Source organism: Salmo salar, chromosome ssa03, assembly GCF_905237065.1.
Source record: "Salmo salar chromosome ssa03, Ssal_v3.1, whole genome shotgun sequence".
Lineage (NCBI taxonomy): Eukaryota > Metazoa > Chordata > Actinopteri > Salmoniformes > Salmonidae > Salmo > Salmo salar.
In genome coordinates this window covers 24,392,877-24,408,257 of record NC_059444.1, presented here as the reverse complement: position 1 = coordinate 24,408,257, position 15,381 = coordinate 24,392,877, and the positions used below count along the sequence as shown (strand labels likewise).

Below are 15,381 nucleotides of genomic sequence, written 5' to 3'. Positions count from 1 at the left end.
TGACACTGAACAGGTTAACACCTAACTAACACAGTCACAAGAACTCAGGAGTTGGCTGCTGTATAAATATACAAACCTGGCTTTAAAAAACAACCCATGCCAGATCTCATAAATTGGACTTGATGCTCTCAGGTCAGAGGCAGCTGAAAGGGTTAAAGTTTAAAGCAGGAAGAAGAATGCAAAATAACATTGTTTAATTTATATTACCATTTATCTATGTATGCAAGTCTTTAAATACCCACAAAAAAGGAGTCCTTTGAAGATTGTGGTTGGCAATTTCGATTACAACAATTTGTTTTACAATAACTTTTGTATCGGGACTTGAATCTATTTTCTGTATAAAAAAAAAATGTAACGCAAAAGTGAGTTGAAAGTGAAGTTATTATTCTAGCGTCACTAACGACAAAAACAAAAGAAGAGAAAAGACAGACAACATAATTACTCTGCCAATGACGCTAAATGACTTTATTGGTCACGGACACAATATGAAGCAGGCCGCTGTAAATCACACGATTGACGGAGCATCTTCCTGGAGATCTGTCGTCGTTTGTGACTAAGGTACTTCAGACCTGTAATTTAAGAAATGCGCTGGTGAAAGAATGCAATAAATCATTGACAGCAAAGAAGAAAAAAAGTCAAGAGACCAACTCCTAAATTTCTATCAGTTTGTGAACGTGGGAGGGATGTGTTACTTGATGAGATCTCACTGGGTGGTCCAGCCCACCATTTTTGTGTACAAATAAATGTAACCCCCAATGTGCTGCTCTGGTCCTCTGCTGCACCACACGGCACAGACACAGACTACCAGGCTGTATAGTCGTGTGAAGAAATGTATGTATAGACGACAACACACGGACCAAACAAACACTTAACAAAACTTTATAGAAATCACCCAGAAATAACAGACAAGACTCACACAAAGAACACCACTGAAACAGATCCTTGGGATAAATAAAATTGCTTTTATTTGGACACAATGTAAAAAAAAAAAAGACAATGAGATGGTGAGGTGTGGGACTGCCTGGTGGTCGGTTAGTTTGCCTCACTGCTGCGGTCTGTTGGATCGGTCAATAAGGTGTTGTTCCCGTCGGTCAGTCTTCCCCCTGGACTAGATCTCCATCAGCTGGTCAGTTCCAACGATCACCTCGTTAGTCCTTTCAGCTACAGATGAGAAGAAACCTCTCACAATTAGACATTCGAGTTAGAAGATTATGACCCTTTGTTCTTCTGTAGAACCTAGTATTTGAGATGGACTGTATAATTAAGCAGGCCTAAGACCCCTAGACCTAGAGCGAGTGGTTAATTGGTTTTGTAAAACAACAGTGTTCGATAAACTGAAGTCAAGTTCTGGTCTTTGAAGTACTTTTCAAGCAGAAAGTAATTTCAAGCAGAAATTAAGTGTCACAAGGCAGTTAACATGCTCAACTCAGACAAAACGTATGCAGTGCATTGCAAAAGTACAGTGTTACAAAGTGGGATTAAAATGGTAATTGTAATTTTTGGCAATATAATTGTAATCTACACAAAATACTCTGTCAAAGTGGGAGATTTTTTATATACACTACCGTTCAAAAGTTAGGGGTCACTTAGAAATGTCCTTGTTTTTGAAAGAAAAGCACATTTTTGTCCATTAAAAAAAACATCAAATGAATCAGAAATACAGTGTAGACATTGTTAATGTTGCAAATGACTATTGTAGCTGGAAACGGCAGAGTTTTTATGGAATATCTACATAGGCGTACAGAGGCCCATTATCAGCAACCATCACTCCTGTGTTCCAATGGCACTGTTAGCTAATCCAAGTTTATCATTTTAAAAGGCTAATTGATCATTAGAAATCCATTTAGCAATTATGTTAGCACACATGAAAATGTGTTGATTAAATAAGTAATAAAACTGTCCTTCTTTAGACTAGTTGACTATCTGGAGCATCAGCATTTGTGGGTTTGATTACAGGGTCAAAATGGCCAGAAACAAAGACTTCCTTTGGAAACTTGTCAGTCTATTCTTGTTCTGAGAAATTAAAGCTATTCCATGCAAGAAATTTCCAATCTCGTAAAACGCTGTGTACTGCTTCCTTCACAGAAAAGCACAAACTGGCTCTAACCAGAATAGAAAGAGGAGTGAGAGGCCACAGTGCACAACTGAGCAAGAGGAAAAGTACATTAAAGTGTCTAGTTTGAGAAACAGACGCCTCACAAGTCCTCAACTGGCAGCTTCATTAAATAGTACCCGCAAAACATCAGTCTCAACGTCAACAGTGAAGAAGCGGCTCCGGAATGCTGGCCTTCTAGGCAGAGTTCCTCTGTCCAATGTATGTGTTCTTTTGCCCATCTTAATCTTCTCTTTTTATTGGCCAGTCTGTGATATGGCTTTTTCTTTGCAACTCTGCCTAGAAGGCCAGCATCCCAGAGTCGCCACTTCACTGTTGACGTTGAGATTGTCCATATACCACAAACCCCTGAGGAAGCTTATTGCTATTATAAACTGGTTATCAACGTAATTAGAGCAGTAAAAATACATGTTTTGTCATAGCCATAATATACGGTCTGATATACAATGGCTATCAGCCAATCAACATTCAGGGCTCAAACCACCCAGTTTATAATGGTGCTTTTAGAACAGCTACCTTTTTCAATGGCTGTGATGGGAGAAAATTGAGAATGGATCAACAACATTGTAGTGATAATGACCTAAATGATAATAATGACCTAAATGACAGAGTGAAAACAAGAATACAAATATACAAAAATATGTATCTTGTATGCAACCAGCAAAGGAAGACACTGGTTGCATAACACTTTTTGTTTGGGGAAAATCCAACACAGCACTGAGTAAATGCCTCCTTTTCAAGCATGGTGGTGGCTGCATCATGGTATGGGTATGCTTGACATCGGCACATACCCTGGAGTTTTTCAGGATAAATAGAAACGGGATGGAGCTAAGCACATGCAACATCCTAGAGGAAAACCTGCTTCAGTCTGCTTTACTCCAGAGACTAGGAGAGGAATTCACCATTCAGCAGACCAATAACCTAAAACACAAGGCCAAATCTACACAAGTTGCTTACCAAGAAGAAAATGAATGTTCCTGAGTGGCCAAGTTACAGTTGTGACTTAAACCTGCTTGAAAATCTGTCAAGACTTGCTGTCTAGCCATGATCCCCAACATCTTGACAGAGCTTGAGGAATTTTAAAAGAATAATGGGCAAATATTGCACAATCCAGGTGTCCAAAGCATTTATAGACTTACCCAAGAAGATTCACAGCTTTAAAAATCGATGCCAAAGGTGTTTCTAACATGCATTGATTCAGGGAACTGAATACTTATGCAACGACATTTTACTCATTTCATTTATCTTGAAAATGATATGATTTTTCTCCCACTTTGACATTCGAGTATTTTGTGTAGATTGTAAAAAAAGAAAAAGCAAATTCAATCCATTTTAATCCCACTTTGTAACACAATAAAGGGAATACATCCAAGGGATCTGAATACTTTTACAAGGCACTGTATATTTTCATAATGTGCCAAATCATACACATTTCTAGGATTTCGACACTTTCCCTCTCAATATGACAGATGGACCAGGATTTCAGGAGAAAAACAAGGTGAACGCAGATTATTCTTTCCCTCACATAAGGGCGATGCCTAACAGCCTATTGAAACAAACTTGAGGAGAGCCTGCTATCCATCCAGAGCAACACAGCTAATCCAAACTAAACCGGGGAACGTGATTCACGATCCATATAAATACATTTTAGAGTGAAGGAATCCGAACAAAGGCTCTGCTTTTGCATTCGGAGTTTGGAGGAAAGAGAAACAGAGCATGAAACACCAGGAGAGCAGTGTATTTCTAAGACACAGTGAGGGAGAGGAGGAAGAGGAGAGAAGAGCATATCTGTCTCCCTGAAGCACGGAGAACAGTCTTCTTTCTTTATGAAGCAGCAGCAACACCTGCAGAGTCCCACCGCCACCTGACTGACTGCTTGTGCAGTCAGAAGACGTTTGTCTGTCTGTCTGTGGCTGCCTGACAGGGTGGTCTCTCTCTACAGACACTTCCATCTAACTGCTTTATGAGTGGAGGCATAATGCTTTTACCAGTCATGCTCCTCATTTATCCTCTGACGAGAGAGGCGACCCACCTGATACGGATGGTGTTCAGAAGCAAACTGAGCCCGTGAGGAGCAACCGCTTCAGGGGATTTATATATAAAGCAACTGCTCTTTGTTTCATATGGATATCATTTCTGTAAAAGAGAACCCACTGTTCACAGTATGCATGTAATATGTATGTATACACAGTGGGCCAATAGCTTGGGGTGATAGTAGTCAAAGCTGTATGTCTGATGGATAGCCATGAATAGGACCACCCTGTGAAGCCAGATTGAAAGGGAAAATAAATGCCTTTTACTTCAAAACGAAGTGTTAGTATATCAATCCGAGACAGTCACTATAGTAGAGAAGGCTGTATTCTAAGCACTATCCAACCTTACGGCGAAGGCAAAGTTCAGGTTTAACATCTAATTTGGCCTTAATTATCCATATCACGTAAGAAGAAAAAAAGAAGAGTACTTTTTATATCATTAAGATTAAACTATTCAAATTGAAGGGGAACTTGGCACTTTGATATGATGAGTCAAAGTGCTTTTGACTTCAGAACTTAAAAGAGAACGGTTGTTGGCATCCTCCGGGCTATTTCGAGACTTTATGGCAGTTATTATAAGTGATGCTTTTATAATGATAGGTTATATTAACCTCTGCTCTGTGGCACTCTGTTAGCCTTTTTTCAGGGGCTATCTTTGAATTGTGCTCTCTTGCTGTGCTGTGCTTTAAGCTTATAGGAGTTAGGTGATGTTGGTGGCGAGGGAGGGGGATGGGGGGGATGCTGGGCTGGGGGGGCTGAGTGTATGGGAAGTACAAGGATCTAGCTTGTAATTTGGGATTTCTGGGAGCCGTTCCATAAGCCAGGGCTTTCCAGGTTATGGCAGGCTAATCAGGTCCAGTCGCACTCCGATAACCATGCCGGGCTGGGAAGTTGGATGGGCAGGGTGGAAGGGGGTCGGTTGGGAGGGAAGTAAATGTTGCAGTATTTGGTGCAGGGGGCCGTGGTGTAGCAACACCCTGTTGTTCAGTCAATTAGGCTGAGCAGGACTTGGACATCTTAGGGGCGCCCCTGACAGTGTCATTGATGGAGAGGTTAGAGACCAGGCCAGGACCACCCGGAATTCAACAGCCACCAGACACCCTCCCCCCCACCCCACAATCCCCAAAACACACACACACACACAAACATACAAACACACAGGAACACACACACAACCCCCCAGCTTGATCAAGGACTATGGACAAGGGGATTAAGAATATTCCAAAAATAGGGTTAGGTTTAAATGCGCTTTAAGAAGGAGAATAAATCGCATGGCACACGCAGGCGCGCGCCACACACACATTCACCCAGTCACATAAACATTGACCCACACAAGTTCACACCCAATAATCCCAATTTCAACTTTTGGAACATTCCTCCTGGCTACAATACTACATGACTTGTAGCATGTGTCATTTCCTCCTGTTGAGGGATGCAAAATTCAGGTACCTTTCTCAAACTTCCATTTTTTTCCCAGAAATCCCAGTGGGAAGTTTCCTGGATTTCCTACTTATTCTCTCCTGATTCGAGGAATCTACCAAACAGGATTTCTGGAAAACCTGGGAAATTTTGGGGCACTGGAATCTTGCAACCTGCGGTATACTAGTGCTGCTAGATAGAGTAGAGGGGAGTGGGACTGTGTGTGATAGCAAGGTGAGATGAAGCGGTAGTATGCTCACCATCTGGCTCTATGCGCTGGGCACTCCCCACCAGGCAGTATTTGATGTCTGCACCTCGGCCAATCACAGCATTACTGCAGATCACACTGCCCTGGATGTTACACCTGTAAAACAAACACAGAGCAGCATCAGCTGTCAGTCCCCCTTGAGGACTAGTACACTATCACACTGTGCAGCTTGTGGGTATCTGTGAAGACATCGCAGCAGAGTTGATTTCTGGCCAGTGGACACTGACATAACACAGTCAAAATCCTGGTTTTATGTACCGTTTAAACATCTACTCCAATTTCAAAAAGGCCGTTTTCTGGATGAACAGTAACATTGTCCCGTTGTCTGTGGCTGCTTTAAACTGCACAGGCTCACACACAGACACACACTAATATTTTCCTGGGATCACTTTGGCACTATAAAAACTGTATAACTTTATTTGCCCAGTTTGATGTTTACTTGACATGCCTGGGCCAGGCCAGGTTTTTTTTCAGAGTGGAAGAAGAACAGATTTACAATGAACATTTCTCTTTCATGTCTTCAGCTAATTGCACAGCTGAGGGAGGTCCTTGTCCTTTCCTGCCTCTGACCCCCCTTAAAAGGAAACATGATCCCTCAGAGTTTTCAGCTGTCTTGTTTTATTTTCCTGAAGAGACTAGATTAGCGTCAGTGTTTCCCCTGTATTCATTCATTGTTGCCTCCACACCAATTATTTTATTTATGGAAAAATGCTTTCAGTCTAAACTTAAAATGGCTAAAACTAGACAAAGTACGCAGAAAAGATAATTGACATATATTTTTTATTATAATCTTTGAGAAGTAGAAATCACAACAACAAAAAAGCTAGACAGTGTGAAAATAGAAAATTCCAAAAAATGATGAATTAAGGAATATTTGGTCATGGCTGGATTACTAATGGGGCAGACAGGGCACATGCCCAGGGGGCCTGATTGGGGTTCCCATTGGTTTAGTTAAAATGGTTAAGCATAAGAACATAGAATTAGCCATGGAAAAATGCATAGAATTGCAGGAAATTAGTTCACACTGCACAATTTCCTCTCAGCTCCATGGAAAAATGTATCGAATTGCAGGAAATTAGTTGAAAAACAGATTTTTTTTCTCTCCAACACCAATTCCAGAACAATTTAAGCCACACCAACGAGCTGACCACAGCCATTACCTCACCGCCCACCACCAAAGACCCTATCGATCCAGAAACACCTGAACAATCCGGCCCCAAATCCCCCGCAAAAGTTACCAGCGCTGCTAAAATAAAACCTAGAGGTTAAGGCTGAGCATGCATATTGAATAACAACACCAGCCTCTACCTCGTGTGGGCAAAGTATACACCATCAACATTTAAAATACAACAATGCCATTGTCAGGGCTCCCGAGTGGCGCAGCGGTCTAAGGCACTGCATCTCAGTGCAAGAGGCGTCACTACTTTATCTTGGCCAGGTCGCAGTTGTAAATACCTGGTGAAATAAAACATGACATTATATATATAATTTTTTTTTGTACATTTTTTTTTAGAGAACTTGTTCTCAACTGGCCTACCTGGTGAAATAAAACCCCCCAAAAATACATACACACTAACATTTTTTTCACCAGGTAGGCCAGTTGAGAACAAGTTCTCATTTACAACTGCGACCTGGCCAAGATAAAGCAAAGCAGTGCGACAAAAAACAACAAAGTTACACACGGGATAAACAAAAGTACAGTCAATAACAACAGAAAAATCTATATGCAGTGTGTGCAAATGGAGTAAGGAGGTAAGGCAATAAATAGGCCATAGTAGCGAAGTAATTAAAATTTAGCAAATTAACACTGGAGTGATAGATGTGCAGATGATGATGTGCCAAAGAGCAAAAAAAGTAAATAAAAACAATATGGGGATGAGGTAGGTAGTTGGATGAGCTATTTACAGATGGGCTGTGTACAGCTGTAGCGATCGGTGAGCTGCTCAGATAGCTGATGCTTAAAGTTAGCGAGGGAGATATAAGTCTCCAACTTCAGCGATTTTTGCAATTCGTTCCAGTCATTGGCAGCAGAGAACTGGAAGGAAAGGTGGCCAAAGGAAGTGTTGGCTTTGGGGATGACCAGTGAGATATACCTGCTGGAGCGCGTGCTACGAGTGGGTATTATTATGGTGACTAGTGAGCTGAGATAAGGCAGAGCTTTACCTAGCAAAGACTTATAGATGACCTGGAGCCAGTGGGTCTGGCGACGAATATGTAGCGAGGGCCAGCCGACGAGAGCATACAGGTCGCAGTGGTGGGTGGTATATGGGGCTTTGGTGACAAAACGGATGGCACTGTGATAGACTGCATCCAGTTTGCTGAGTAGAGTGTTGGCGAAGTCGAGGATCGGTAGGATGGTCAGCTTTACGAGGGTATGTTTGGCAGTGTAAGTGAAGGAGGCTTTGTTGGAAAATCGGAAGCCGATTCCAGATTTAATTTTGGATTGGAGATGCTTAATATGAGTTTGGAAGGAGAGTTTACAGTCTAGCCAGACACCTAGGTATTTGTAGTTGTCCACATATTCTAAGTCAGAACCGTCCAGAGTAGTGATGCTAGTCGGGCGGGCAGGTGAGGGCAGCGATCGGTTGAAATGCATGCATTTAGTTTTACTAGCGTTTAAGAGCAGTTGGAGGCCACAGAAGGAGTGTTGTATGGCATTGAAGCTCGTTTGGAGGTTTGTTAACACAGTGTCCAAAGAAGGGCCAGATGTATACAGAATGGTGTCGTCTAGGTAGAGGTGGATCAAGGAATCACCCGCAGCAAGAGCGACATCATTGATATATACAGAGAAAAGAGTCGGCCCGAGAATTGAACCCTGTGGTACCCCCATAGAGACTGCCAGAGGTCTGGACAACAGGCCCTCCGAATTGACACACTGAACTCTATCTGAGAAGTAGTTGGTGAACCAGGCGAGGCAGTCATTTGAGAAACCAAGGCTGTTGAGTCTGCCGATAAGAATACAGGGATTGACAGAGTCGAAAGCCTTGGCCAGGTCAATGAATATGGCTGCACAGTACTGTCTTTTATTGATGGCGGTTATGATATCGTTTAGCACCTTGAGTGTGGCTGAGGTGCACCAGCTCGGAACCCGGATTGCACAGCGGAGAAGGTACGGTGTGATTCGAAATGGTCAGTGATCTGTTTGTTAACTTGGCTTTTGAAGACTTTAGAAAGGCAGGGCAGGATGGATATAGGTCTGTAACAGTTTGGGTCTAGAGTGTCACCCCCTTTGAAGAGGGGGGATGACTGCGGCAGCTTTCCAATCTTTAGGAATCTCAGACGATACGAAAGAGGTTGAACAGACTAGTAATAGGGGTTGCAACAATGGCGGTGGATAATTTTAGAAAGAGAGGGTCCAGATTGGCTAGCCCAGCTGATATGTATGGGTCCCGGTCTTGCAGTTCTTTCAGAACATCTGCTATCTGGATTTGAGTGAAGGAGAAGCTGGGGAGGCTTGGGCAAGTAGCTGCGGGGGGTGTGGAGCTGTTGGCCAGGGTTGGGGTAGCCAGGTGGAAAGCATGGCCAGCCGTGGAGAAATGCTTATTGAAATTCTCGATTATCGTGGATTTAGGAGGTGCTCTTATTCTACATGGACTTTACAGTGTCCCAGAACGTTTTGGAGCTAGAGCTGCAGGATGCAAATCTCTGCTTGAAAAAGCTAGCCTTTGCTTCCCTAACTGACTGTGTGTGTATTGGTTCCTGACTTCCCTGAACAGTTGCATATCGCGGGGACAATTCGATGCTAGTGCAGTACGCCACAGGATGTTTTTGTGCTGGTCAAAGGGCAGTCAGGTCTGGAGTGAACCAAGGGCTATATCTGTTCTTAGTTCTACATTTTTTAAAAGGGGCATGCTTATTTAAGATGGTGAGAAAATTACTTTTAAAGAACAACCAGGCATCTTCTACTGACGGGATGAGGTCAATATCCTTCCAGGATCCCCGGGCCAGGTCGATTAGAAAGTCCATTTCGCAGAAGTGTTTTAGGGAGCGTTTGACAGTGATGAGGGGTGGTCGTTTGACCGCGGACCCATGACGGATGCAGGCAATGAGGCAGTGATCGCTGAGATCCTGATTGAAAACAGCAGAGGTGTATTTGGACATTAGGATGGCCGGGGTGTTAAGCATATCCCAGTTTAGGTCACCTAGCAGAACAAACTCTGAAGATAGATAGGTAGCAATCAATTCACATATGGTGTCCAGGGCACAGCTGGGAGCTGAGGGGGGTCTATAACAGGCGGCAACAGTGAGAGACTTAATTCTGGAGAGATTCATTTTTAAAATTAGAAGCTCAAACTGTTTGGGCATAGACCTGGAAAGTATGACAGAACTTTGCATGTTCTATCTGCAGTAGATTGCAACTCCTCCCTCTTTGGCAGTTCTATCTTGATGGAAAATGTTGTAGTTGGGGATGGAAATCTCAGAATTTTGGGTGGCATTCCTAAGCCAGGATTTAGACACGGCAAGGACATCAGGGTTGGCGGAGTGTGCTAAAGCAGTGAGTAAAACAAACTTAGGGAGGAGGCTTCTGATGTTAACATGCATGAAAGGAAGGCTTTTACAGTTACAGAAGTCAACAAATGAGAGCGCCTGGGGACACGCAGTGCCTGGGTTAACCTCTACATCACCAGAGGAACAGAGGAGGAGTAGGATGAGGGTACGGCTAAAGGCTATCAAAACTGGTCGTCTAGTGCGTTGGGAACAGAGAATAAAAGGAGCAGATTTCTGGGCATAATGTACAGACAGGGGTATGGAAGGGTGCGGGTACAGTGGAGGTAAACCTAGGCATTGAGTGACGATGAAAGAGGTTGCATCTCTGGAGGCACTAGTTATGCTAGGTGAGGTCACCGCATGTGAGGGAGGTGGGACAAAAGAAGTATCTGAGGCATGTTGAGTGCGGCTAGGGGCTCCGCAGTAAAATAAAACAATGATAACTGTCCTAAACAACAGTATACAAGGCATATTGACATTAGAGAGAGACATAAAGCGAGGCATAAAGCAATCACAGGTGTTGATTGGGAGTGCTAGCTAAGACAACAACGGGGAAGACAACAACAGCTAATGAGCTAAGACAACAACAGGTAAAATGGCGATGAATGGGCAGAGAGGGTCAGTTAACTACACACAGGGCCCGAGTTCGAGGCTGGGGCTGACAGACAGATAAAATAAACCAAATGGAGTACCATGATTAATGAACAGTCCAGCAGGCATCAGCTATGTAGCCAGGTGATCATAGGGTCCAGTGAACAGCAATAGATGAAACAGGGAAGCCGTTAGGTAGTCGTTACTACGCTAGCAAGCGGGAGACACAGCGTTCATAAAGATAGCAGGCCGGGGCTAGCAGAAGCATCTTCACCGACGTCCGGCAAAGGCCGGTTGAGGGCACAATGGAGGAATTACATCGGCAGACCAGTCGTGATGGATCAGCGGTGCTCCAGCGGTGCTCCAAAGGGTCCAGGCCAATTGGCAAAAGAGGTATTGTAGCTGGAGTAATTTCGTTTGCTAGCCGGGAGATGCACCTGGCTCGAGGCTAACTGGTGCTAGCTTCGGGACAAGGGTGTTAGCCACTATAGCCACTCAGTAGCAGCTAGCTAGCTGCGATGATCCAATGCAAAGGTCCAGAGCTTATGGCAGGAATCCGGTGATTTAGTGGCTTCTAGTCGTGTTAGTGAAGAGTCCGGGAGGCATCATCTGTGTAGCCGAGTGATCATAGGGTCCACTGAACAGGCCGGGAGATGGGCCTGGCTCAAGGCTAGCTTCGGGGCTGGGCCACTCGGTAGCAGCTAGCTAGTTGCAATGATCTGGAGTATAGGTTCTAAAAATAGCAGATCCGTATGACATTGGGTGAGGCGGGTTGCCGGAAGGTATATTTAATTTAAAAATGAAAAAAAGAGATTGAAATATATACTAAAAAGATGAAGAAAAAAAAAACATCCAGGCTGAATCACATCCGGCCGTGATTGGCAGTCCCATATAGCGGCGCACAATTGGCTCAGCGTCGTCCGGGTTTGGCCGGGGTAGGCCGTCATTGTAAATAAGAATTTGTTCTTAACTGGCTTACATAGTGAAATAAAAGGTAAAAACATTTTTAATAAAATAAAAATGTAATTCCATATCGTCAGGTTTGTTTTGTTGTGGACATGCAGTAAAGACACGTTATAGACAGTTCATCAAAGCTGAGACCAAGCACACCCCCATGTTGAAATAAACCCCCATGTTGTAATCATTATTAGCACTGAGCTCAGTCTAAACAACGGATTTCAGACAGTAGGTTGGTTTGGGGTCTAGGTAGGCAGTATACTCATTCCTTTGAGTGGAGTAGAAATTCTCTATGGTAAGAAGTCAATGATCTTTCAAATTCTTAGCCTAATCTTCATTTACATTTTAGTCATTTAGCAGACACTCTTATCCAGAGCGACTTACAGTAGTGAATGCATACATTTCATGCATTTTGTTTTTGTACTGGCCCCCCATGGGAATCGAACCCACAACCCTGGCGTTGCAAACACCATGCTCTACCAACTGAGCCACATCCAAATTGTTTCTTCATACCTTTGGTTGTGCAGTTTAAGTTTGGTTTGATCAATAAAAAAAAGAGGAAATCAATGAACCTCATTTTCAGGATTTAATCTCATCTTCCCATATGTAACTGTCATAGTGAAACTCCAGACCCTGGGTGGCAGGCAGAGGCATGCTAAATCTCAGTACCAGCAGTTGGAAAGACTCTGAGGTAGTGGTGGTAGTGTGTTGGGTTAGGGTTAGGGTAGCAGAGCTTGGGGAACCAACAGATTGAGCTCTGTGGGGCGGGCTGAGGAGCAACATGCATGAGCCTCTGACACGCTAGCCCTGCATCCACTCACACAGGCAGGTTTGTATTGGCTGCTGTTGCACAGAGGGCATTCTATTCAGGTGGTGGTGGTAGGGTTGGAGGGAGAGTGGGGTGAGGAGGGAGGGAACCCGGCTGGGGGGGTGGATGGCAATTGGAGATTACAAGGATTGGAGTTTTAAACAGAGAGACCACCAAAGAAGCCCAACTGAAACACCACTAATTACTAACACTATGCTCCTCCTTGCTGTGAGCCCCCCCCCCCCCCACTTTAACCACCCACCTCTTCCGCCGGCCTCCCTCGACCCCCCAAATATCCTTAGCTTTGTAAACAAGCCCTCCTACATGAAAACAAAGGGCCCAAAAATGCAAGTGCCTTCTTTAACATGCCAGGGATTTACTAATCCCCTCTTACATTTTTTTTATGTTGTGAAGGAATTGCCATTTCTTTCTTTTTCTGCACTAACTGGGACATGAGGGTACACACACTGGCTCTGGCCTCCCTGTCTTTAAGAGGGACTGTGCTAAAGCCTAACTCTGCCAGTTAAAGCTCTTCCCCAGGATTTGAGGATGTCTGAATTTAAAATAACAGACTCCTTTTCTACTTCTCAGTGGTCGCTCTCCTGCGATTCATGTCATGCATGCAGTTTTAAATCACCAGCCAGGACATCCTTTCAACCAACCAGCACGAGTGAAAATACTTTAATTAAAAATATCTCCCAATGCTAGACTGAAAAAAACCCCAATTCATAGTAGATTTACTTTCTAGAGTCAGCAATCCACCCACAATAAATGGTTGAATATGAAACTTTCAAGGAAGAGTTTTTTTTTTTATCCCAAACGTTTTGGTGCAAATATGTTCACAAGTCTATCAACTCACTGTGCAACAACTTGTGAGTTATATGGATGAAGTGAAATACGTTGTTGCTGAGAATCCAGAAGTTTAACCATGTATATTCATCACCTATGTGTTTTGTATTGCATTGTAAGCATGCTCTGGTTCACTGCACACCAATGGACATTGTCAACATAGAGTTCTCCATTTTACCCACATATCACATAAAACAAGCCTCAGTCAGTCCCCTCGCGCTGCAGCTCCCTCCCTGTTCCCCTTTGTCTTCTCTCTCCCTCTACACTGGCCTCTGAAACCTACTTGTTCCCCTTGGTCCTCTCTCTCCCTCTACACTGGCCTCTGAAACCTACTTGTTCCCCTTGGTCCTCTCTCTCCCTCTACACTGGCCTCTGAAACCTACTTGTTCCCCTTGGTCCTCTCTCTCCCTCTACACTGGCCTCTGAAACCTACTTGTTCCCCTTGGTCCTCTCTCTCCCTCTACACTGGCCTCTGAAACCTACTTGTTCCCCTTGGTCCTCTCTCTCCCTCTACACTGGCCTCTGAAACCTACTTGTTCCCCTTGGTCCTCTCTCTCCCTCTACACTGGCCTCTGAAACCTACTTGTTCCCCTTGGTCCTCTCTCTCCCTCTACACTGGCCTCTGAAACCTACTTGATCCCCAATGTGGTTCAACACTATACTAGGCTTAATTGTGGAAGGGAGTTGACTGCCCAGCCTTTTCCAAATGTAAATAAATAACATTGTTTCTTCCAATGCTTTCTCTCCACCATAAAGTATCATCTGTGACAATCAGGTAAAATGACTGTCCTAAGGGCTCAGTGGTAGAAATGGTCCAAATCTGTATACAGTAGAGTCTACTCACCCCTCCTCGATGGTGACGCCATGCATGATGATGGAGTTGGTTACTTTGACCTTCTCCCTGACGGTGGTGGACACTCCGATCGTCGATCTCTTGATGGATGTCTTGTCTGAGATCTGACAGGAAGCTCCTATTATGCTGTCTGCACCAATCTAACAGACAATAGGCAGACGTGGCAGAACGTTGTCAGTGAAAAGATAATAAGCAGAAAAGACCACAGCAGAATTTACATTTCGCTCTGATCCCTTCCTACACTTTACTATATTAGTGAGTCAAATTCCAGTGTAAAAATGTTTACTCTTTATATGTCTGTTAATGAGAGAAAAGAGAGAACAACTATAAGATGATATTTTAGAACTCAAATGTGTACGACAGTTGAGAAAGCAGTTTGAACATAAAGATAATGGAGAGGCAACCTACAAATGTAGGACCTTAATTTGAGCCAGTTTGCTACAGCAGGAGAATAATCCCGCTGGGGACAATAAACAAAGTGTTCAGGCAAGTTATTTGTTTATTGGGGAAAAATGTGCACGTTAAATTCATCTATGATTATCAAGAAGCATAACTTGTGTCCCAAACGTCATACTACTTTCCCTTTGGTCTTTCAACAACATGCGGGAGGAGGAAACAACGCAATGGCCGCTCTAACTGTGACGTGAGTAGGCTATATTCAGAAGCGTATAGCCCCGTCTCCCCTAATCTGCATCGGATGCACTCATACGTGCTCCGCTATTCAGACTGTTTCAGATATATCAAGTTATGGTTGACTACAGTTAAAAATGTACATGGCCGTACAGCAGTGTTCTAGAATATACTTTCATAGATTTCGAATTCTCAGCGCGGCTCAAGCAATTAATCCAACCATTGCCACATTCAAATGATTAAGAGCCGCGGACGCGGATACACGTTGGTTGGACATTTTGGGGAGGTGCGAAGGTCGGGCTGTGCGTCCCCAGCGGGATATGTCACAATGGGAAGCCGGACTATCGCGGATCCCAATCTGAATTGAGCTTT

At 43.7% G+C, this 15,381-nt stretch overlaps 1 protein-coding gene across 1 annotated transcript in view; it reads right to left on the bottom strand.

The window, feature by feature from the left end:
* Positions 1 to 942: 942 nt before the first annotated feature.
* The window catches only part of ei2bg (Translation initiation factor eIF-2B subunit gamma), a 47,537-nt gene continuing 33,098 nt past the window's right edge, over positions 943 to 15,381 (bottom strand). Inside the window, 3 exon segments of the mRNA NM_001173820.1 lie at positions 943 to 1,161; positions 5,826 to 5,929; positions 14,371 to 14,519. Coding sequence (NP_001167291.1) covers positions 1,109 to 1,161; positions 5,826 to 5,929; positions 14,371 to 14,519 — 306 coding nt within the window. The 3' untranslated portion in view covers positions 943 to 1,108.